The following is a 25,138-nucleotide window of genomic DNA, read 5'->3' as shown; positions in this document are numbered from 1 at the left end:
TTGTAGGAAGTTTGTTTCTGTATAGGAATAAGATAATTTTTGTATTGACTTCCCCCTGAGCCTTGTAGTTCTTGGGAGTACTTGCTAATTGTGGCTTCAGAGCTCTGCTGATTATTTTTTTCCACATTGGTTGCAAAACCCAGGACTTGTAGCATGCCAGGCAAATACTCTACCATTGAGCTCTAATCTGTCCCTGCTGCTTGATTTTTTTTTTTTTTAAAGACTATTGGTGGTTCAATGGGTAAAGATGCTTATTGCCAAGTCTGATATCCTGAGTTCAATTCCTAAGTCCCACGTGGTGGAAAGAGGGAAAGAAAACAGAAAGTTGTAAGTGGTTCTCTGACTTCAATCCACAATAAATGTAAAAAACAAAGCCCTTCCTTCCTTCCTTCCTTCCTTCCTTCCTTCCTTCCTTCCTTCCTTTCCTTCCAGATCTCCAGGTCTCCAGATAACTCTTGACTATATTAGAACTCACTATATAGACTAAGCCGGCGTTGAACTCACACCTTAGGAGATGTAAATACAAAAGTGGACCCAAAAATGTGGAATCATTGTAGACATTAAAATGCATGGATGATAGCCAGGAGTGGTTACTTGTTAGTCTTGTTTAATGGTTGAAAGAAGTGCTCAAGCACAAAGAAGATACAGGTGTTACTTACTCAAGTTTCTTTCTTTTCTTTTTTTTGGGGGTGGGGGGGCACCTGGGAAGGTATTTTGTAGAATATCCTGTTTGGTATTTGCCTGTTCCTTCCTTATCCTATTTCATACATGGGTTTTAGGGAGAAGATGGGTTCTAGTACCACCTCTTATCATATGGTGTCAAGGATGTATGCTGTCAGTATGGCTTATCTCTGTTGATGCTGACCATGATCAAAGCTGGCTGAGGTAGTCTGCAGCTTTCTGCATTATGAAGTTCTTCTTCCCTTCCATTCTCTCCTCTTTAGAAGGCCGTAACAGTACAGCCTGAAGGTGATGATTGCTCACAATCTTTTAGGGTGCAGTGTCAGTAGATTCATTGCAGCCACTGTTCCATATTTGAATATTTGGATCATCATAGATTTGTAGATACTTAAATATTTTGCTTGTGTAATCCAAAACACTAATTTTGTTGCTGAAAGTATTCATCTTTGACCCTTGAGCTTGATAAGTAAACTGTATTCCTCTGATGTCCTTCTGTGATTGGGTGTTTCATTGGTCACTTACTCTCTGGCACTAGATAGTTGGGTCTCTCTCTGTCTCTCTCTCTCTGTTTTCATTTTTAAAACAGACTCACTATGTAGCTGGTCTGCCTCGTTTAGCTTCCTGAGTGCCAGGGTTATAGGCATGTACCATCATATCTAGCTTGCGGGCTTGACTTGCATATTATTTAGTTCTCTTATAATCAGCTATTTTGAGGAGTGTTCTTTCCTTTTACTGGAGAATACTGGAAACTAAGAACTTGTATTTGGTCTTTTCTGTTGATGATTACAGTAGTATAGTGTCCTTTATTTCTGTGGGCCTTCTGAGTTGACAGCGAGGAAGTATGTATGCATTCCAACTGGTGTATATGCAAATACATGCAAACTTTTTTTATTTTGTATTTTTAAAATTTTTAAAAATTTTATGTGCATTGGTGTTTTACCATGGGTACAGGGTCCCCTGGAACTGGAGTTAGTTGTAAGCTGCCATGTGGGTGCTGGGAATTGAACCCAGGTCTTCCTGAAGAGCAGTCGGTGCTCTTAACCACTGAGCTCCATGCAAACATTTTTTCATGTAGCTATGCATTAAGCTAAACATTCATACAAATGTCTCTAATTCTGTTTGCATTGCCATAGGGATTCTTCCAGCCTCTATTTGCTTATCTGTAAATTTTTATTGCAACAGAGAATAAGTGGCTCCTATCTACCAGCTACTTAATCGTTCAGTTACTATTGACATGCCTTGCAATATCAGAATTATTGACCCATCTGCCATGGAAAACAGCTCTCTGAGCTAATATGATACTTTCTTTTGTTTTGGTTTTTTATTTTTGTTGTTTTTTGAGACAGGGTTTCTCTGTGTAATAGCCCTGACGGTCCTGGAACTCACTCTGTAGACCAGGCTCGCCTTGAACTCACAGAGATCTTCCTGCCTCTGTCTCTTTGAGTGCTGGGATTAAAGGCATGCGCCACCACCGCCCAGCATCTTAACTGTTTTTAAATACACAGTTCAGTAGCACTAAGCATATTTACACCATTATGACATGGACTTTCAGAACCTTTTCAGATTCATGTTAAACTCTCCTTTGCTTCTTCCTCCATCACTTATCACAATTCTTTTTCTCTACCTGTTTATTTGGACACTCAAGATGTCTTATGTAGGCTAGAGAGATGGATGGCTCAGTGGTTAAAAGCACTTATTATTCTAGGACCTGGTTTGATTCCTAGCACCATGAAATTATTTTTGTTGCTACTTCATAGCTGTAATTTTGCTAGTTAAAAAATCATAATATAGGCGGTGGTGGTGCACGCCTTTAATCCCAGCACTCAGGAGGGAGAGGCAGGTGGATCTCTGTGATTTCGAGACCAGCCTGGTCTACAAGAGCTAGGTCTAGGACAGCCTCCAAAACCACAGAGTTCAGCATATTTTAAAATAGGGTTTAATAGGTGCTTGGGGAAGAATAAGAGTCAATCAAGACTGGATATGAGCTTCTCAGAATTTCTGCATTTAGGGGATTTTTGTTTTTGTCTTGTTTGTTTGTTTGTTTGTTTTGTTTTGTTTTGTTTTTCGAGACAGGGTTTGTCTGTGGTATTGGAGGCTGTCCTGGAACTAGGTCTTGTAGACCAGGCCGGTCTCAAACTCGCAGAGATCCGCCTGCCTCTGCCTCCCGAGTGTTGGGATTAAAGGCATGTGCCACCAACGCCCGGCCATTTTAGGGGATTTTTAGTAGTGTGTTAGATCCCCTAGACTCAGGTGGTAGAAGGAAAGAATCTTGAAAGTTGTCCCTTTTTTTTTTTTTTTTTTTTCCCCTAGTTTTTCAGACAGGGTTTCTCTGTGTAACATCCCTGGCTGTCCTGGAACTTGCTTTGTAGTCCAGGGTGTCCTCAAACTCAAAGAGATCTGCTTGCCTCTTCCCCCAAGTGCTGGGATTAAAGGTATGCACACCATACCCAGCTCACTTTTCCTTTTCTATAGGCTGAAGTATAGTATTTCTTTTGTTCTTTGATTTTTAAACAAGGAGTAGGTAAAGGTTTTATGGGATTTTAAAATGGGACACAGCACATCTTACATTCTATTCTTTTTGCAGGTAGATCATGGAAGGGAAGTGGTTACTGTGTTTGCTCCTGGTCCTTGGAACTGTAGCTGTTCAGGCTCATGATGGACATGATGATGACATGATTGATATTGAAGATGATCTTGATGATGTTATTGAAGAGGTAGAAGATTCGAAATCGAAATCAGATTCCAGTACTCCTCCATCTCCAAAGGTTTGAAGTAGATCTTTTTCCTTTTGGTTTTTCAAGACAACGTTTCTCTGTGTATCCCTGGCTGTCCTGGTAGACCAGGTTGGCCTCGAACTCAGAGATCCACTTGCCTATGCCTTCTGAGTGTTAGGATTAAAGGCTTGGGCCACCATACTGCTCTTGATATAGATCCTTTTATTCTTGGTTTACAAATCAAAAAATATGAAGTCAGAATCTGGGAATATGTAGTTCATGATAGAGTGTTTGCCTAGCATATGTAAGGCTCTGAATTTGATCCCCAGAAACCTCTCGCCCCATGTTTTCAAAGGCAAATCAAAGTTTTAAAAGATATTTTCTAAGCCTTCCAGTAGCCTTTGGTTACATGTGGATTGAATTCAGGGACAGCTATGACAATTGAAATCAAACCAAGAGAAATTCTAAGGAATGTTAACTAAGTGCCACTCTCCTCCCAACAACATGGTCTTTTTGTAGCTGGACTTCTGAAGGGCTGGGACTATAAGCTTATGTCACAGTGCTTGACTAAAATTTTATGTTTTTTGTTTGAAGACAGGAGTTTTCTTTGTAGCCTTGGCTGTCCTAGAACTTGCTCTGTAGACCAGGCTGGCCTCCAACTCCTAAGTGCTGGGTGTGTACCATCACTGCCCCACTTAAAATTTTACTTCTTAATTATACTTTTATGTTAACACAGGTTACCTACAAAGCTCCAGTTCCAACAGGGGAGGTTTATTTTGCTGACTCCTTTGACAGAGGGTCTCTATCAGGGTAAGTGTTCTCCTGGGGGTGCTAAAAGTTTGAAAAGTGAGTATCTTGTAAATAAGAGAATAGTGGGACAGTTTTGACTCCTTTTTAAGCAGTATTGGGGTTGAACTTGGTGTCATATGTGGGAGGCAAGTGCTCTGCTGAGAACTACAGCCTTAAAAACTGGCCCCCTATGAATCCTGGTGAAGAGAGGGAGGAAGGATTGTAGGAGCCAAGAGGGGTCAAGGACATCACCCAAAACCCATAGAATCAAGTAAACTGGGCTCATGGGAGCTCATAGAGACTGAACCAGCAACCAGGTAGTCTGAATGGGATTGATCTAGGCACTCTGCATATATGTAACAGTTGTGTGGCTTGGTCTTCTTGTGAGACTCCTAACAGTGGAGCAGGGGCTGTCTCTTAACTCTTTTGCTGGCTTTTGGGACCCTACTCCTCATACTGGGTTGCCTTGCCCAGCCTTAAAACAAGTGGAAGTTCTTAGTCTTATTGCAACTTGATATGATATCCATGGGCGGGCCTGCCCTTTTCTGAGTAGAAAAGGAGGAGTGGATGGGAGGGATGAAGCGGGGAAGACTAGGTGGGAGGAGAGGAGGTAGGGGAAACTAGTCAGGTTTTATTTTATTTTGTTTTTTTCAAGACAAGGTTTCTCTGTGTAGCCTGGCTGGCCTGAAACTCATTCCATAGACCAGACTGGCCTGGAACTCACAGAAATCTTCCTGCCTCTGCCTTCCGAGTGCTGGGATTAAAGTTGTGTGTCAACATCACATGGCTGGGATATAAAATTTAAAATGAATGAATGAATAAAAACTAGGCCCCTGGGATATTGTTTTAACAGGCATGCCCAGTGATACATCTCCAGTGTTGTACACGAAAAAGTTATCTTGGAACTTTGCCTCTTGTTGCTTTCATTCCTGTTCTTCTCTCCACCCTATATTTCATTCTTTGGGATTTTTTTTTTTTTTTTTTTTCTAGAACTTTGTTGTGTAGGCTAGATGGAATAGGAAAGAGTTGCTGCTTGAGGCATCATTTACTGTCATTTGATTTTTAACTCTGGGGTTTGTCTTAATTACAGGTGGATTTTATCTAAAGCCAAAAAAGATGACACTGATGATGAAATTGCCAAATATGATGGTGAGAATACATTCTAGATACAGTATGATACCAAAATGGCATCTTTTTCTCCATGGCATCTCTTGAAACATAACATGTTTTTTAATTTTGGAGAATTTAATACATGCATATACTGTATTGATTATATTCTTGCCCACCCATCCTCTGACTCCTTCCTACTGATTCCAACTTGTGTTGCCCACATGCTCATGCTGGGATTGTCCTCTAGGTCCATGGCCTTAAGACTAAGTCAAAAGATGTTTGGTGGCTAGAGTGATGATGGCTCAGCAGTCAGGAGCATGTATTGCTTTTCCAGAGCACAGTTTAGGTCCTGGCACCCGTGTCAGGACTCACAACCACCTGAAACTCAAGCTCTAGAGATTAGACACCCGCTTCTAGCCCCTATGGATATTCACATACATTAAAGAAATGAAAACAATATTTTGGTTTACTTTTAAAACTTTTTTGTTGTTGTTTTTTTTCGAGACAGGGTTTCTCTGTGGCTTTTGGAGGCTGCCCTAGAACTAGCTCTTGTAGACCAAGGCTGGTCTCGAACTCACAGAGATCCACCTGCCTCTGCCTCCTGAGTGCTGGGATTAAAGGCGTGCACCACCAATGCCCGGCTACTTTTAAAACTTTTTATCGTTGAAATTAAAATACAATTGCATTGTTTTTCTCTTCCCTTTCCTCCCTCCAATCCTTCCTGTGTATTGCACAACTCTTTCAAATTCATGACCACTATTTATTTTTATATGTTTTCCCCTAAGTATATAAATACAACCTGCTCACTTTGCATACAGAGTTATTTGCATGTATATGATTTCAGGCATGAACACTTGGTAACCAATTTGGGGGCTTTTCCTAGGGAAGACTATTTAAACCACTCTCAGCATGTAGTTCTTTGTTTAAGGTTGAGGCCTCATGAGATACCCTCTTTTGAATTAGCACGTACATTGGTATCCTCCTTGTTCAGGTTGTGACTTTGTGAGACAGGGGTCTCTATCTTAGGCTTGCCTTGAACCTGCTATGTAAACCAGGCTTGCCTCAACTCATAGGTTTACCTCTGCCTCACAGGCATATCAATTAAAGGCTTGTGCCATCATGCACAGCTGAGAAATAATTTTTTTTGAGACTGGATTTCTCTGTGTATCCTTGGTTGTTCTGGAACTTCCTCTGTAGACCAGGCTAGCCTAAAACTCAGATCTTCCTGCCTCTGCCTCCCAAGTGTTGGGATTAAAGGTTTGTGCCACCTTGCCTGGCTGAAAAATAGTTTAAAAAGGAGATATTTTCAGATTTTTTTCCTTATGAATTATACCATCTTTGTATATGGCTTTATATGTGGTAGAAATAGATGTATTATCATGTTAAAAATGGAAGTTCCTCTTTAGGTGTAATAAATAGACTACAGTTTCCAAAATTTGTCATACCATTTGACAGATACACCTGCAGTAATTCAGCTTACAGGTAAATGTAATGGTAAATAAACATTAGTCACTGTGATACTTATACAACCTAGAATTTAGTTTATTACCATTTTAAAGACCTTAAATGGTATGGTTAACATTGAAGAACCTTTTTGTATTGTCTTGTAGGAAAGTGGGAGGTAGATGAAATGAAGGACACAAAGCTTCCAGGTGATAAAGGACTTGTACTGATGTCTCGGGCCAAGCATCATGCCATCTCTGCTAAACTGAACAAGCCCTTCCTGTTTGATACCAAGCCTCTCATTGTTCAGTAAGTTCAGTGCCTTCTTGATAGAGTTTCTTAGAAATAGTAATCTCAATTGATGATATGAAACTTAACATACACTAAAAAAACCAGGAGATGTTTGCAGTAGGAAATTTGTGTGAATTTGAACATGTTGAATGGTTTGTTTTATTTTTATTATTTATTTTGGTTTTTTGAGACAGGGTTTCTCTATGTAACAGCCCTAGCTACCTGAAACTCGCTCTGTAGACCAGGCTGGCCTCAAACTCTCAGATCTGCTTGCCTCTGTCTCCCGAGTGCTGGGATTAAAGGCATGCACATTTATTTTTTAAGATTTTATTTATTTATTATGTATACAACATTCTGTTTCCATGTATATCTGCACACCAGAAGAGGGCACCAGATCTCATAACGGATGGTTGTGAGCCACCATGTGGTTGCTGGGAACTGAACTTAGGACCTCTGGAAGAGCAGTCAGTGCTCTTAACTTCTGAGCCATCTCTCCATCCCAGCATGCATATATTTTTAACTGCTTAGAAAGTTACTTAAAAACAGTCTGGTGGTTTACCCTATTGATAGCGAACAAATATCTGGATTTTGCATTAAGGATTAATTTTATTTTATTTATTTATTTATTTTGTGCAGTTGAGTGGCCATGTGAAAGCAGTAGAGGATGGAATCCTTTGTGTGGAGCTAGTCATACAACCTGTGAGGAAACGTGACCAGGCTGGGGAGAAGTCAGTTAGGAAATAATGATCTTTCAAAATGCCACGGGCTCTCATCTGCCTGTGTGTCTGTCTCTATCTATTTATTGCTTTTCTCTCTGAAATTAGGTATGAGGTTAATTTTCAGAATGGCATAGAATGTGGTGGTGCCTATGTGAAGCTGCTTTCCAAGACCTCAGAACTCAACTTGGTAGGTACTCTGTGTAAAATTTGTTTTAAGGATCTTAGAGCTTGGAGTATAGCTTAGTGAATTTGCAAGACCTATGAGAACAAAGGCTGATCTGCTATAGAGTCATGGAGCCTTGACACTTACAGGCTTTGACTTGAAATGGTTTCTTAACTGGAATTTTTAAGTTTTTTTGTTTTGTGGTTTTATTTTATTTTTAACACAGGATCTCACTGTATATCTGGCAGGGCTGGAACTTCCTGTGTAGACAAGGGAGGCCTTGAACTCCCAGAGATCCACCTGCCTCTTCCTCACAAGTAACAAGGATTTAGGCATATGTTGGCAATTTTCTGTTTTCTTAAGCTTATTTCTTGTTTTTGCAAGAAGTTTATATGCACGTAACTTTGTTTCTGGTGATTGCTAGTATTTGAACAAGCTCTATAAAACCATGAGGTTTTCTTTAAAATTAATAGGTTAATTTGTATGGAGGTCATTGTTTTTCTTTTTTCTTTTTTTCTTCTTTTGTTGTCATCATGAGCCTAGCCTTTAATGATTTGAGCCATCTCCCCAGCCCTGGAGGGGTTCGGGTTTTTTTTTGTTTGTTTGTTTTGTTTTTTAATGATTTATGTTTTATTTTATGTGCATTGGTGTTTTACCCTCATTTATGTCTGTATGAAGGTGTCAAATCACTTGAGCTGCATTACAAACAATTGTGAGATGCTACTTAGGTACTAGGAATTAAACCTGAGTGCTCTGGAAGAGAAACAACTACTCTTAACTGCTGAACAATCTCTCCAGCACCTTGTATGGAGTTTTATAAGGAACTATTATATAGTTTTCAAAGTTTGCTTTTGGAATTCTTTGACTAGAGTTACTTAAGGCACTCCACCTTTGTCTCTTAAGGATCAATTCCACGACAAGACTCCCTATACTATTATGTTTGGTCCAGATAAATGTGGAGAAGACTACAAACTGCACTTCATCTTTCGCCACAAAAACCCCAAGACAGGTGTATATGAAGAAAAGCATGCTAAGAGGCCAGATACAGATCTGAAGATCTATTTTACTGACAAGAAAACTCATCTTTACACATTAAGTAAGAATAACCAGCTGTTTGGGGTAAAAGACATTGTATACTTACCATGTGGTTAATGTTAAGTTTGCAGACTTAAAGAATACTTAAGCTTACAAGTAAAAGCCTTTTCTCTATAAAGAATCTTTCGAAAACACCCTGTGTACTACCTTCTAATGAAAGGGGATAACAGATCATGCTCCTACCTCACCTGGAAACTATTAAACTGATAAGGGGTCACAAAAGAATTGCATGGAGAGGAGAAAACATCATGACTGAGAAGGCCTGGATGCTATGTGTGTAAAATAACTTCTCATGGATACAGGTTTACTGCAGAAAGAAAACATGCACTAATACCAGGAGGCTGTGCTGAGGGTCTAGTCTAGTGTGCTGAGAAGGAAGAAAGTGAGGCCAGTTTTAGAAAGATTCCTGCATGGGTGCTAGCCAGAGTGTGGGAGTGTTCACTTACAAGGCCGATACTAGAATGGAAGTTCCCAGTTGCAATTGAAATTGCACTAGGACTACTAGTGACTTGAGAACTTCCTAGATTGTTAAAAATTATAATGAAATACTATTTTTTCAATATTTAATACCCGTAGATGAGCTAGTACTTTTTCATATGTAGTGTGTTGCCTTTAAGTATTCAAACTACAAAGTTGTAGAGCAGATTGTCTTCTGTTCCTTTATCGGTAGGAGTTGTAATTGTTCAGTACATCAACAAATTAATAATGTTTCCACAATCTGAGAAGAAAAATCTTTTTAGGGTCCTTTCTTTGGAAGAACAACCAGTGTTGTTGACCACTGAGCAGTCTCTCCAATTTGGAGAAGAAATACCTTATTAAAATTTATAATTCTAGGTTAGAGCCCAAAGAAATGGCATTGGGGTCCCCAACTCTTAAGTACTAGGCTTTATTTTATTTTATTTTTTAAAATTTTTATTATGTACACAGTGTTCTGCCTACATGCCAGAAGAGGGCACCCGGTCTCATTGTAGATGGTTGTAAGCTGCCATGTAGTTGCTGGGAATTGAACTCAGGAGCACTGCTAGAGCAAGCAGTGCTCTTAACCTCTTTGCCAGCCCCAAGCACTAGGCTTTCTGACCCCTGTATCTTGAGCTCTTTGTTCCCTGACTACTTACTGGTTCTTTCTTTCTCTAGAAGGTATGAAAATGTTGAATTGGATTGATGGGAATATTGGGATGAGTAGTTAAGTAAATAATTTTAATTGCATTTAACATCTTTTCAGTCTTGAATCCAGACAATAGTTTTGAAATATTAGTTGACCAGTATGTTGTGAACAGTGGAAATCTGCTAAATGACATGACTCCTGCTGTAAACCCTTCACGTGAAATTGAGGACCCAGAAGACCAGAAGCCTGAGGATTGGGATGAAAGACCCAAAATACCAGATCCGGATGCTGTCAAGCCAGATGATTGGTAAATCTTAGAGATCCATCATTGAGTATCAGCAAATATTTTGTGTGTTCCACATAGCTTAAACACTGAAATGTTGATTGAATTAGATCTGATTGTTTAAATAATCTGTGATACACTCTAGGCATATTGGCACATGCCTGTAATCTGAGCATTCAAGAGGCTAAGGCAGAAAGATTGTGTGAAACCAGTGTGGGCTACATGAATAAGACCTTGTGTAGCCAGGCGTTGGTGACACATGCCTTTAATCCCAGCACTTGGGAAGCAGAGTCAGGTGGAGCTCTGTGAGTTCGAGACCAACCTGGTCTACAAGAGCTAGTTCCAGGACAGCCTCCAAAGCCACAGAGAAACCCTGTCTCCAAAAAAACAACAACAACAAAAAAGACCTTGTGCCCTGGTTGCAAGAAGAGGAGGGCTTATCTAGTCTTTTACAGGAGAAAAGTACCAATTACTGTGGAGAAGAACCCAATACTGATAATATAAATTATCCCTCTCCGATTCATAAACTACAGGATCCTAAAACTGTTGTGGTTTATTTGTGCTGACAGACTTAACTTGTGAGACTCTCTTGGTCCAGCCATTCTAGTGATTCTTTACTAATGGTGTTTGATGAGTTACAGTGCTAGGAATTGAACCAAGGGCCTCTAGCATACTAAACATGTACTGTGTTGCTGAGAAATAGTTTACTACCATCCACATTTGAAGCTAATGTTCTGAATTCTTGGTTTTGTTTTTGTTTTTGTTTTTGTTTTTTAAGATTTACTTATTTATTATGTATACTTGTTCTGTCTGCATGTATCCCTGCAGGTCAGACAAGGGCACCAGATGTTTGTGAGCTACCATGTGGTTGCTGGGAATTGAACTCAGGACCTCTGGAAGAGCAGCCAGTGCTCTTAACCCCTGAACCATCTCTCTAGCTCGAATTCTTGGTTTTTTGAGACAGGGTGTAGCAGTCCTAGCTGTCTTGGAACTCTCTGTAGACCAGGCTGGCCTCGAACTCATGGATCTGCCTGTGTCTGCCTCCCAAGTTTTGGGATTAAAGGCGTCTGCCACCACTGCCTGGCTGAAATTTTTAATAGATACTTTCTTGTTATATTTTTATGTACATTGATGTTCTCTTTGCATGCATGTCTGTGAAAGGGTGTTGGGTCTCCTAGACCTGGTGCTACAGACAGTTGTGAGCTGCCATGTAGGTGCTGGAAATTGAAGCCAGGTCCTCTGGAATAGCATCCAGTGCTTTTAACTGCTGAGCCTTCTCTCTAGCCCTCGTGTTTTGTTTTTGTTTTTAATTAAAAAATATTTCACTATAGCCCTAGCTGGCCTGGAACCTGGCCTCAAACTAACAGAGATCTATCTGCCTCCCAAGTGCTAGGATTACAGGTGTACACAACCATACCAGCTAACTTTAAATTTGTGTTTGTTTGTATGTTGAGTATCTTTTCCTTTGACTCTTGATTATTCCTGTAGTTCGATTAGAGAAATGTCTACTTGATCTTTGGCTGCTATTGTCATTTTAGTATCTTGTTCTGGACAAATAGGCCCGGATAAATGATTTACAAATATTTTCTAGGATGAATTAGTCCAGTTTTCCTTTTGGTTTTTCGAGACAGGGTTTCTCTGTGGCTTTGGAGACTTTCCTGGAACTAGCTCTTGTAGATCAGGCTGGTCTAAACTCACAGAGATCTGCCTGCCTCTGCCTCCCGAATGCTGGGACTGCAGGCGTGTGCCACCAACACCCAGCTAATTCAGTTTTCTAAGAGACTACATTGACTGATTCTCTGGCCAGTGTTGTCATAGCTGGTGTTTTCTGTTTAAGGGATGAAGATGCCCCTGGTAAGATTCCAGATGAAGAGGCCACAAAGCCTGAAGGCTGGTTAGATGATGAGCCTGAGTATATTCCAGACCCTGATGCGGACAAGCCAGAGGATTGGTAAGAGTTTGAGTTTGCTTTTAGAATTTCTTGTTTTGTTTTTTAAATTAAAAGCAATGTCTCTGGGTGTGGTAGTGCAAATCCTTGATCACAGCACTTGGGAGGCAGAGGCAGGTAGCTCTCTCTGAGATTTGAGGCCAGAATGGCCTATAAAGTGAATGGCAGGATAGGCAGGGTTGGCTGCTATGCAGAGAAGCCTGCTGTCCTAGAGAAACCAAAGTAAATAATAAAAGCAGTAGGTATACATGTATACACACACATACACACAAAAACCCCAAGAAACAAAAGAAAACAAACAAAAAACCTGGGTATGTTGGTGCACACCTTTAATCTTAGCACTCAGAGGCAGGCAGATCTCTCTGAGTTTGAGTCCAGTCTAGTCTACAAGAAATTCCAAGTTTAAGTGGAGACCTCTACAGAATACTAAATTTCATTTGGTGAGAACAAAATCGATCTTTTATGAAAGGTCATTGCTACTGGGAATGAGAAATGAGATACTGTTCTGTATTACGTTGCTGATACATCTTCATCAGCATCTTGAGATCACAGAGCTGTCTGTTCGAGTGTAACTTGTTTATACCTCCACAGGGATGAGGATATGGATGGAGAATGGGAGGCTCCTCAGATTGCCAACCCTAAATGTGAGTCAGCCCCTGGGTGTGGAGTCTGGCAGCGACCTTTGATTGACAATCCCAATTATAAGGGCAAATGGAAGCCTCCCATGATTGACAATCCTAACTACCAGGTTTGTGCCTCCTGATGGTTTAGTTGTTTTCATTGATCTGTTTTTATTTGGATAGAAATTTCATCAATAGTGAGGCCAGCAGGTTGGATGACTGTATTCAAGCTGTTGAATCAAAAAGAGATAGTAAACTTAAGAGACAGTTAAATAGTAGGCTAAATATAAAACCTAAAAACAGGAGAGAAAAGTATTCATAGTTGCTATGTGACCTTTGTTTAAAAATAAGAGTAGAAGAACTTATATACCCCATTTTCAAGTGTCGGGGGGTGCTTTGGCCACAGGATCCAGGGGATTAGATTGGTCATATGTAAACTGTGATAGGAGTTGGATCTTGCCATGTCAAGTCAGCTAATTGTTTGGTCCCATTGGTCCTCACCTGCCAAAAGACAGGTGCACATGAAGTGGTAGAAATATATAGAGTGAAGTTGTGAAGCCCCAGTTGTATTCTGGGAATATATTCAGATCTTTACCTGGCTTTGTTTCCAAGCCAAAAAAGCTATAATCAATCATTTCCACTTAGACTTTAAGATGTAAAGTATAGGTACATCTATATGCATATACCCTGTATGCTTTTCTATTGTAGAATGCTTTTAGTTGTACATTTAGGTAACTAAGATAAAATAAAAATTGTATTTTGGCTTGCTGTTTAGCTATCTGGATGTGTTGGTACATGCCTATAATTCTAACACTTGGTTATAAGCATGAGGACCAGGAATTGAAGGTCAACTTCAGCTATAATTAGGAGAATCAAGAGTAGTTTAAGGCTATCCTGGGCTATATGAAACCTTGCTTAACAAAACCAAAACAAATTGACATAACAATTATTCTGTTGGCAGTCACCTATTGGATTGTTTTGGAGGATTAATATTGTGACCGAATCCATCATCTCATACATGTTAGGCAAGCTCTTTACCTCTGACCCACATCCCTAGCCCATCATTGTTTGACAGTCATTATGGCTGAAATCATTATACATGTATTAGGATGTATTCAATCCTTTTTTAGTTAAGCTATAGAGCTAAATTACAGGTAAAGACTGTAAATTTTATTTTAAATCACCACTGGGAAATGACTTTACTGACTATATTCCACCAACACTTGATAAGGGTAGAGGGTACTGCATAGAGCAAGGGGTGGTTCAGAACAAGATCCTGGAGATTGGCTGGGCATTGGTGGTGCACGCCTTTAATCCCAGCACTAGGGAGGCAAAGGCAGGCGGATCCCTGTGAGTTCAAGGCCAGCCTGGTCTCCAGAGCGAGTGCCAGGATAGGCTCCAAAGCTACACAGAGAAACCCTGTCTCGAAAAACCAAAATAAATAAATAAAAGATCCTGGAAATTGGAAATCGATTAGGTGGAATCCAGAAATCAGAGTATAAAAACATTATTAGCATTTATTGTTCTGTTATTTGTTTAAATTTGACAAAATTAATGCTTATCACCATTGGTCATTCAAAATGAGTCTTACAGGTTTTCATTATTATCTGAAATCATGTTTTGCAACTTCTTTTCCTATCTCCACCTCCCCACCCCAACCAAAACTAGGGAGTCTGGAAACCAAGGAAAATACCAAATCCAGATTTCTTTGAAGATCTAGAACCTTTTAAGATGACGCCTTTCAGTGCTATTGGTTTGGAGCTCTGGTCCATGACTTCTGACATCTTTTTTGACAACTTTATCATTAGTGGTGACCGAAGAGTAGTTGACGATTGGGCCAATGATGGGTGGGGCCTGAAGAAAGCTGCTGATGGGGCTGCTGAGGTTAGTGATTGTTCATATCTGATTTTGGCAAGAACTGATTCTATTAGGCTTTAGAGTCCTGTATGTATGTGCAAGGTAGGGTGTGTGTGTGTGTGTGTGTGTGTGTGTGTGTGTGTGTGTGTGTGTGTTTACCATTTAATTATGTTTTAATGCACTAAAAATGTTGAATCTTAGTTTACTCATGGTATGGAATTTTCAAATAACTAACGGTATTGCTGAGCTGGGATGAAGATACTATATTCATCTCTGTTTCCTGAGTAAGGGACTTTCTTTGCAGTTATTCCGAGGTACCTTTTGCTGCACCTATGAAAGTGAAACCTCATAATGGGCAAGAGTAGGAAAATGGGGGCTTTTTCATATTTTTCTTATGTGCATCTTAGTTTGACTGCTTTTTTAAGAAAAAAGGAACCTAAGTTGCACAATGCCTTGAGTTATGATGGAACAATCAGTCCATCCTGTATTTGGTGGCAAAAGCTAGTTCTCTGAATTATTGTTTTGTTTTTCAGCCAGGTGTAGTGGGGCATATGCTGGAGGCAGCTGAAGAGCGTCCGTGGCTCTGGGTGGTCTACATTCTGACTGTAGCTTTGCCAGTGTTCCTTGTGATCCTATTCTGCTGCTCTGGAAAGGTAGGAACGTCTCTTTAGAGCTGCTTTTAGAAAGAGCCATTTTGATGTTAATTAAAAATAACTAATAATGTTGTATTGATTGAGATTTTCTTTCGTAGTAGTTTGAAATAGTTGGTGATATTTTGCATCGACCTTTTTTTTTTTTTTTTTTTTTTTTTTAAAGAAAAAGCAAGATCACCTCATTGGGCTTGAGCCAGGGGAGGTAACACTTCTATCTTGCTAGACTTCAAAGGATACTGCTCTAGTATGGGTCAACTGACCACCTTAAACAGCAGTAAGAAAGTAAAATAGAAACCTTTATTTAGAATTAAAGCAAACACTTGAGTGTGACAAACACAACATTCAGCTTGAAGTAGCACCCCAATAATGGAGTGAACATTTTATTCTGTACAATCAGGACATGTGGTCCAACCTGGGAGAGGGTACAGGGACACTGGGCAGGGCTGGCAACTAACTACCTCCTTGCTTGGGTCACCCCTCAAGCATGTAGACCATGATTGCATTGACTTCTAAAACCTTAGTCGCCATTTCTTAGTGGCCCATTGAGCCCAGATGACGACAGGATTTAGAGTCCCTTGTTTGTCATTCCACTAATATTTGGTGGGAGCCTTTTAGAGAAAAAGAAACAACTTAGATTAAGGTCATATCGTCTGGGCACAAGTCAGTTTTTCTCCTGTTGTTATTTTTATTCTTATATTTTGTAATTTCATCTTTAATTATTCGTCTATTTCTTCCACCTTGCCTTCAGTCTCTCAAAACAATACTTTTCAAAATTATGCATGTAGGTTTTACAGCCTCAATGTTTTTCTTATTCAGACTTTGTTGCATGCTGTTTTGTTACTTAGAGTTTGACTTGTATGTCAGATTCAAGGGTCTCTTTCCAGCTTTTTTCACCACTGTTTGGAGTATCTGTGTCTTAGTCAGCTTGACAAGCTAGCCCTGTACCCCTGCCTGAGCCTTTGTTCTTACTGTTTATCCTATTTTGGTACCTCTCTTGCTCCGCTTCCCTCTCACTTTACTTCCCAGGAAAAAAAAAAATGGGTATATATCTTTAAATGTCTGCATTATCTGCCTGTACACAACCTTGGACATATTTTGCCCACACACATTCAGGAGTTGAGGGGTAATAAATCTATTTGTGACATCCTAAATATGGTTCTTGCACTTGGTAATGTTTCAGAAACAGTCCAATGCTATGGAGTACAAGAAGACGGATGCTGCCCAGCCAGATGTGAAGGAAGATGAAGGGAAGGAAGAAGAGAAGAACAAGGGGGATGAAGAGGAAGAAGAAGAGAAGCTTGGTGAGTGGTGCCTAGAAATCTGCCCTAAATCCTAATTAACAAAACAAGTTACAGAAAAGATTGTTTTTAAATGATGCTCTCTAATCGTTATCAAAGTCAGATTTGAAGTTTTGTTCAATTCTTTTAATTTCTGTCTTAGAAGAGAAACAGAAAAGTGATGCTGAAGAAGATGGTGGCACTGGCAGTCAAGATGAGGAAGATAGAAAACCCACAGCAGAGGTAAGGGGGTTAATAAATACCTCTAGCCATTGAAACTGAAAGTATATATATTAATTTTTTTTTTAATTAGTGTATTGCGGTGGGGTGGGAGGGGGTAGTGCAAGTGCTTGAAGATGCCAGAGGTGATGAATCCCTGAGGCACTAGAGTTATTTATAGGTGGTGTGGGTCATCTGGAAGAGCAGTATGTCTCTTAACAACTGAGCCATCTCTCTAGCCCAAAGGGAATGTTTACACAGATTAGTTAATGGTCAACATTTTATTTGAATCCCAAAAAGTATTTTTTTCTGTGTGGAAAAAATATTTATTGGTAAGAAATAGAAGTTGGAAGAGAAAAGTATGCTTTCTAAGATAAAGAATATTGAGTTTGTAGCTTTGGAGCCTATCCTGGCACTCGCTCTGGAGACCAGGCTGGCGTCAAACTCACAGAGATCCGCCTGCCTCTGCCTCCCGAGTGCTGGCATTAAAGGCGTGTGCCACTAACGCCCAGCCTAATATTGAGTTTCTTAACAGTTCTGTGACATTTATGTCTCCTCACTGTTCCCTCAAAGGTATTTCTTACATACCACTGCATTTTTAACTTTTTGAGATAGCGTCTCATGTAGCCCACACTGACATTGAACACTCTGGTCAATAATAATATTGAACTTTTGATTTTCATGCCTGGTATTACAGGTACATGCTCCACTCTATTTTATGTGGTGCTGTAGATGCTCTTAAGAGCACCTAGATTCAGTTGTCAGCACTCAGATGGTAGCTCATAAACTGTCTAACTCTAGTCCCAAGGGAATCCGATGCCCTCTTCTGACTCCCAAGGGTACCAGGCATGCACAGGGTGCACACATCCAGGCAAACACTCACAGAATAGAAATACTCCTTCCCAATTTAAAGAATATATTGATAGGTTTGAGGAAAGTATATGCTTTTGGAAAATAAAGACTACAATTGAGTACTAATAATCCCACTACCTATAATAGTATACTTTTCCTCCTGTTTTTCCTCCAATTGAGTTATTTAAGTTGTTATGGAAATTTGGCAAAATTTTGTTTTTAAATGTGAACTTCTCTTCTTTTCATCTAATAGGAGGATGAAATTTTGAACAGATCACCAAGAAACAGAAAGCCACGAAGAGAGTGAAATAATCTAAAGAACTTGATCTGTGATTTCCTCTCCCTCCCCTTCCCTTGCAAGTGTGGTCCTAGGAGAGGGCCTGGTATACCTTAGGTGGGAACTCAGAAAACCTCAAGACGTCACCATCTACAGGTTCCAGTGAATACTAGTCTGTAATTTTAAACATCTAGCAGTAAATAATTGCAGTTGTAATGTAAAGGACCCTGTTTCTGTAGAAAAGAACATTTAACATAATGGTTGTGAAATGTAACATGAAGCAACTAACTTGTGTTTTTGTTTTGATGTTTTTAAAATCTTTGGGTTCTCTCCCCCCTTTTTTTCCCTTCCTTTTTTAGATAGAATATTTGCCAGTTTAAAATCTTGGCTTAATTTAATATATTAATCTGTTCATGCAGAAATAACACCAACATTAGGAATGCTAGGGAGAATGAATTGCAGTTTTTATAACAATTTTTTTTTAAGTTTGGTATTAAAACATTCATGTGTCTCTGTCCTTAAAATTGTAATCACGTTCAAGTGCAGTCATTTGTGGTTATAATCTTGTTTTGTGTGCTTCCTTAATTCCTCCTAAGGACATAGGAGAGGAATTGGATGGAAGCCCAAATTTATATCAAAGTTCCTTTTGAGTTGTATTGACTAGACCCAAAATGAACTAAAAGGAGACTTTTCAGTTGGTGTTGGTCAGATCATAAAGTGCAGTGTTCTGTTGCCCTTGGGACTGCTCCATTCACAGACAGCTTTGCAGAGGAGAGGAGCTGGCTTAATGCAGCAGTTTGCACTGTACTTCCCACATAGGAGGCCAGACTGCTCACATCCTTGGGAGCACACGGCTTTTTAAGGAATGCTGGTGGTGCCTAAGTAGACAACTTCATCACTTGTTCCACTGTGTTGACACTGTTCTCATGGATCTCCTCAGTCCCCAGCTTTCTCTGCTATGCATTTTTCTTCACAGCGCAGCTTGCAGTCCGTTGCTGAAAATTATAAGCTCTGCATAGTGTTAGCTTTACTGTGATTACATCTGTTTCTTATTTTAAGCAGGCCCGTACCTTTCCAGGGTCCAACTACAGGATAGATTACAGACTTCATTAGTGTCTATTTCTTTTACTCTGTGTAGACTTAAGAAAGTCTAATCCAGAGGTGGGCCAATTCAGAATTGACTGTAATTGAACATAGATTAAAAGTGTTGATGGGAGGCTTGACACATAGCATGAGTTATTTGACTTTTGTAGGATATTTAAAATCTTCATTTGCAGTTCATGTAACAGTTGCGTCTTAAAATTCACACAATAAAGCAGTCCTGTTCAAAATTTTTTTTATTGTGGCTTGAAGAGTTTTTTAAAGTGAATTTAGAGTTGTTTTGTTTTTGATGTGAAATGCAGATGGGTGCTAGAAGAGCCTCTTCCCCATCACTACAGTGTAATAATATTACACCATACTGAAATGTATTCGGAAACAGATGTTTCAACTTCATTCTTTCTCTAGAGGCGTTCCAATTGTACCGATGATACTGTTGCTTGCACTGAATATATATAAACACGACTTTGTGTTTATATTGGGGAGATACTGAGGAAGAAATATATTTGTAAAGGATGTAGGCTGTGTTATTTGTTGTCTGTTTAAACACTGGTTCATTTCTTTTGAGGGTGGAATTTATTTTCTTGCTGTTCAGTGCTTTATCCCCATCTGTTTGTGGTCACAGTGACTATAGCTATGTAGCAGACGTTCCCAAATTGTATAGACTGAAATAAACAGTTACTAGCAAGAAATGAATTCATGTCTGCACGTTTCTCTGTGAAACAAACATGGGGATGAGTGTTTTTTTTTTTTTTTTTTTTTAAGAAATCTGTTTATCTGTTTAATCATTCCACGTTGACATGCTTCATGCCTATTTCATCTCATCCAGGCTGTAAAATGACAGATTTATTTATATCATTGGTGGTGGCCATTGCCTTTCTGGGTCCCTCTTCCTCAAGGTTTCATTGATATGTTAATGATTGACCAGCAGTCATTTTATAAAAACTTTACAGGGCTGGTGTTAAAGCTCAGTAGGTAGAGCTGTCAAGCATTTGCTAAGTGCCATAGCTTGAGTCCCTGGCACTGAATAAAAAATAAAGAGTCTTACATTCTGATATTATATGCTGGATTCCTTGTTGCATTGTTGTAAAATGCCCTCTCCTTCAGCTGTGGTCTTCCATTTTCTTTTCCACAGAATACTCTTCACTTTTCAGATTGTCATGTTACTAAATGGTGTTTCATTAAAGCCCTGTGTTAAGTGTCTGCTTTTGACTGGACTTCATGATAACTTTAGACATGTTTTACTGTTTGAATACTGGCTTGAGCTTTTCATTGGCTACTATAAAAGTGATTCAGTCTTGTATTTAACTTCCTCTGTCCGTAGTGATTCCATCACTTCCCAGAAATGGAAGTTCTTTTGTTTGTTTTTTGTTTTGTTTTAGTACTGGGATTTGAACCGGTGTGTTACCACTGAGCTTACACCCTTTCCTTCTAGGTAATACTTTTTAAAGTTGTCTGGAAACTAATTTAACGTTTTTATTAGAAAATAATCTTGGTGCTGGGTGTGATGGAGCATGCTTTAAATCTCAGCACTTGGGAGGCAGAGGCAGGAGAATTTCTTGTGAGTTTGAGGCCAGCCTAGTCTGTAAAGTGAGTTTCAGGACAGAGAAACCCTGTCTTGAAAAGAAAATAATCTTTGCTCAGGCTTCATATTTGAGGTTATCATTAAAAGTCATGCCCAAGATATTTTGTGTTTATTAAGGTCTTATATTGATACACTATACAGTGTATGTAGCGCTTCTAGTTAAAGAGTTTTGAAGATGACCTTGTACTTCTAAATGGTCATGATGGTGCACCCTGTAAGCCCAGCACTACCGATGCAGAAGCAGTAAGACCAGCCTCAGCTAGACAATGCATTTGAGGCCAGTCTGGGGCACCCAACATGTGTCAAAAACAAAGTTTCATGGCTAGGTGTGTAGTGGTAATGGCACTGTATGCATGAGGCCCTGGATTCAACCCCTCGGCACTGCACACAAAATTTTAAAAAGTTGATTGGTACCTTGTAGCCCACTTCCTCTGCCAAAAAGCTTAGAATTCCTGTTTTTCTACTGCATTTGCATAAAAAACACGTGGCTGTTAGCTCTTTTTTTCCCTTGTGATTTTTAAATTAAAAATTTCATAAGCTGTTAAGAGTAACTTAAGTGGCTGATGGTGTCTTCTAGTGAGCAGCCTCCCAGAATGTCCTGTGGCAGTGGGGGCGTCAATATCCACCTAGAGGCTTGGGTTTGTTTTGTTTTGTTTTTTTCGAGACAGGGTTTCTCCGTGGCTTTGGAGGCCGTCCTGGAACTCGCTCTTGTAGAGCAGTCTGGTCTCGAACTCAGAAATCTGCCCGCCTCTGCCTCCTGAGGGCTGGGATTAAAGGCCTGTGCCACCACTGCCCGGCTTTTTTACCTTCGCAATTTTGCTTGCTAGTTGCATCACTGGAACCCGGCATCTTTGCGTTGGATTTTGAGTGATTCAATTTTATGTACCAATCGGTTTCAAGTGTTAAGTCCTGGGGATGGAGGTAACTCCAATTTCCCCTACTGAAGCTGAGGACTGTTTCGAGCTTTCTACACCGGGCCCCCCCTCCAAGTAATGAGATTTTGCTGACAGTAACAGTGATTCCTTTTTTTTTTTTTTTTCCCTTCGAGACAAGGTTTCTCTTTATAGCTTTGGAACCCGCTGTGTAGATCAGGCTGGCTTTGAACTCAGAGATCTGCCTGCCTCTGGCTCCTGAGTGCTGGGATTAAAGGCATGTGCCATCAACGCCCAGCCAGTAACAGTGATTCCTAACAGATCTGTCAGCTATAATGAAGAAACCTATACTAGGTAACTCGAACAATTATGGAGCTGCATGTAAGGAATTAGGTCAGTAACGGATGGCTTCGAAACAGTGTGGAGCAGACTGCATCGGGTCTGGCGGCTTCCACCACACTCAGGTTTACCCCGCGTCCCTCGCGAACCCGGAAGGGACTGCTTTCAGAGGGCGGTGTTAAGAAAACGTGGCTCCTCTTGGATAGGCTCCTGTCAGTCACAAGTCCGCTCTCCCTCGCTGAGCCCGCCTCGGGGCTTCCCTTCCCCTCTTGCCTGAGTGTTCAGTTTAAATACCCGAACACCCCTAACGTGCTCGTCCCCACGCCCTCCGGCAAAGGGTTTTGTCTGGTTGGCCAGAGCTCCTGTCCGTCAGCAGTGACGCAAGGTTCGCCGGCCCAGGCCCCGCCCTCTTCCGAAAGCCCCGAAAACAATTTTAAGATGGCGGCGGCAGCGGCGCGGAAAACAATGGGGCAGGGGTGCAGGAGACAGGCCAAGGCCTGAGGCGGGCGGCGTGTGCTGACCTGGAGTCGGGCTGAGCGGGGCCGGAGAAAGACCCGCCGCCGCGCCCTAACCCGCTCCACCGCCCGCCGGGGTATGGCGCGGCCGTGAGGCGGACGGGGACCGCCAGAAGCGGAGGAGCCCTAAGTGCCAGCCGGCGCCGAGAGGCCCGGGCCCGGCCCGCGCCGCCCGCGGCCCATGGTGCTGCCCACCTGCCCCATGGCGGAGTTCGCGCTGCCGCGGCACAGCGCGGTCATGGAGCGCCTCCGCCGGCGCATCGAGCTGTGCCGGCGCCACCACAGTACCTGTGAGGCCCGCTACGAGGCCGTGTCTCCCGAGCGCCTGGAGCTCGAACGCCAGCACACCTTCGCCCTGCACCAGCGCTGCATCCAGGCCAAGGCCAAGCGCGCCGGCAAGCACCGACAGCCGCCCGCCGCCGCCGCGCCCCGGCCCCGGCATCCGCTCCGGCCCCCGCCCCGGCCCCAGCGGCCGCGCGCCTAGAGGCAGCCGATGGCCCGGAGCACGGCCGCCCGGTCGCGGTGAGTAAGGCAGGCTCCTGCCGCAGCAGCCCTTTCCCCACGAAAACGCCTCCCCCGGCGCGGATCCGGCCTCGGGGAAACTTCTCCGGGCGCCCCCACTTCTGGGTCTGGGTCTTGGGAGGCGGCTAACATGGAAGGGAGCTTGGAGCTAGGAGCTTGTCATCTTCGGGAAGTGGCACTGGTGTGTTTTGGGACAACGTTACCGTGAGGACTTTGAGTGAAGTCGGGGCTGGAAAGGCAGGAGTAGTTTAGTTGCTGATAGGCTCTTCTCCCAAACTTGATTGCCAACTGTTGAGAGCTTCATCTCGTAACAGACCTTCGTTGGAGTTGCCTACGATGTAGGGCGTTCTTGCACAGTAGGCCTGGCCTCCTTTAGTCTGCAAATGTTGATTGGATCCTTGCTCCGTGGAAGGTCTGGAGCTGTAGGCCCGGTTAGGGCTTTAATATGGAAATAAGTCGCCCTTCAGTTGACAGTATCCTACGGCTTTCGAAAGGAAAGTTGAAAAGCCTTTGGAAGCTTCAGTAAATTGTATGGTCTGCTCATTGAGTTGCATAAAAGGTATTCCTTTTTTAGGGAACCCTGGAATTTTGTGAACACGAGATTCTTGCTATACTGTTGACAGTTCCAATTTTAACCTACTAAGCCTGTTTAAAATCTCTGATCATATTAATAGTTGTTGGACGGGGGGGCGGGGAGAGAATGACGTTAGTTGTTGGTCAGCTGTGGCCTTTGGTTTTTTTAGTAACTAATCTTGAGATTTATTGGTTAGAAGTGTTGCCTCCCTGAAACTGATTTATAAAAGAGAAACGTCTGGGGGGAGGAGTATTACAAAATTCTGGGTAATTTAAAAGTAAAAAATTACAATTTAAATTGTTCACTAATTTTAATTCATGTTTTTATTGGCTCTCACCTGGTCCATTATAATTTACCCTTCCCTGGGTGATTGTAAAACTCGTCCCTAACTTTTGGTTAGACTTTCAGTCACTTTCAGTTACCCTTCCTCTTGAAATATGAGAAACCTTTCTGTTGCTGAGGGGATGAAGTTTAATCTTTGGTTGGCTTTTGGGACCAGTCTGACCTAACCTATCTTTCCGTGTCCCCCACAGAATTATTGTTTTCACTCTTTCCCACATTCTCTTTGCTGCTGGACTAGAAGACAGAATACTTGGGTTCTGACCCAGCTGGTCAAGCCTTCTCGTCCCCACTTTTCTCATCTGTAAACCAAGGGTATGTTGGGCTTCTTACAAGGCTACTTGAAGGAATCAGATGAGTTTGAGGTTCATGCCCAGCAGCAGGCAAGGAAGGAATGACTGTGGATGCCAGGGGATTTCACAAGCCCAAAGGCTGCTTGCAGGTCTTCCTCAGCATTCTTCAGAACCTTGCCATCCTCCTGCTACAACCCACAGCAGAACTTCCTCTACAAATACAGGCATGAAATGTAACTATGCTGTTTGTTTCTAGCACATAGTCACCTATTACTTTAGCCATACTGTGTCTTGTCAGGTAGACTGTGAACTTTTGGAGTCCATATATATTTTAGACTATCTGTATATTTGTTGAATGATTGATAACTGAACTTGGTTGTGCTCTACCCAAAATAACTTAGCTGAATGAGTCACTTTATACTAACCAGTCTTTCTTGAAGAAAAGATCCCCAATTCTTTCTTCCCCAATCCCTGCTGGGAATTGAGCCCAGGACTTTGTACTTACGAGGTGTCTTAGTTAGGGTTTCTATTGCAGTGAAGAGACACCATGACCATGGCAACACTTATAAAGGAAAACATTTAATTGGGGCTGGCTTATAGTTCAGAGGTTTAGTCCATTATCATCATGGCAGGAAGCATGGCAGCATGCAGGCAGACATGGTGCTGGGGAGGTAGCTGAGCGTTTTACATCTGGATTGGCAGATATTAGGAAAAGAGTGACATTTGGCCTGGTTTGAGGATCTGAACCCTGAAAGCCCACCCCCAGTGACACACTTCCTACTCCAATCTAATAGTGCCAAATCAACATATGGGAGCCATTTTCATTCAAACTACCATAATAGGTAAATTCTTTAACAACAAACTACACCAGGTGTTGGTGGAGCACGCCTTTAATCCCAGCACTC

General features: G+C 41.4%; 2 protein-coding genes across 2 annotated transcripts in view; both read left to right on the top strand.

The window, feature by feature from the left end:
* Nucleotides 1-3,272: 3,272 nt before the first annotated feature.
* On the top strand, nucleotides 3,273-18,126 carry Canx (calnexin). Its single transcript, NM_001246776.1, is given in 14 exon segments — nucleotides 3,273-3,446; nucleotides 4,132-4,205; nucleotides 5,275-5,333; nucleotides 6,905-7,046; nucleotides 7,853-7,934; nucleotides 8,814-9,006; nucleotides 10,228-10,417; nucleotides 12,231-12,344; nucleotides 12,933-13,089; nucleotides 14,630-14,845; nucleotides 15,352-15,471; nucleotides 16,652-16,772; nucleotides 16,912-16,991; nucleotides 18,073-18,126. Coding segments are annotated over 14 exon segments (1,776 nt in total).
* A 4,267-nt stretch (nucleotides 18,127-22,393) lies between these two features.
* LOC100768930 (mastermind-like protein 1) overlaps nucleotides 22,394-25,138 on the top strand; it is a 33,646-nt gene continuing 30,901 nt past the window's right edge. Inside the window, 2 exon segments of the mRNA XM_027427645.2 lie at nucleotides 22,394-22,944; nucleotides 22,947-23,027. Coding sequence (XP_027283446.2) covers nucleotides 22,687-22,944; nucleotides 22,947-23,027 — 339 coding nt within the window. The 5' untranslated portion in view covers nucleotides 22,394-22,686.

The sequence above is a fragment of the Cricetulus griseus genome, chromosome 7, assembly GCF_003668045.3.
Source record: "Cricetulus griseus strain 17A/GY chromosome 7, alternate assembly CriGri-PICRH-1.0, whole genome shotgun sequence".
In the NCBI taxonomy this organism is placed as follows: domain Eukaryota; kingdom Metazoa; phylum Chordata; class Mammalia; order Rodentia; family Cricetidae; genus Cricetulus; species Cricetulus griseus.
Note: the sequence above shows the minus strand (reverse complement) of the source record. Positions and strands in the feature narration are given on the sequence as shown.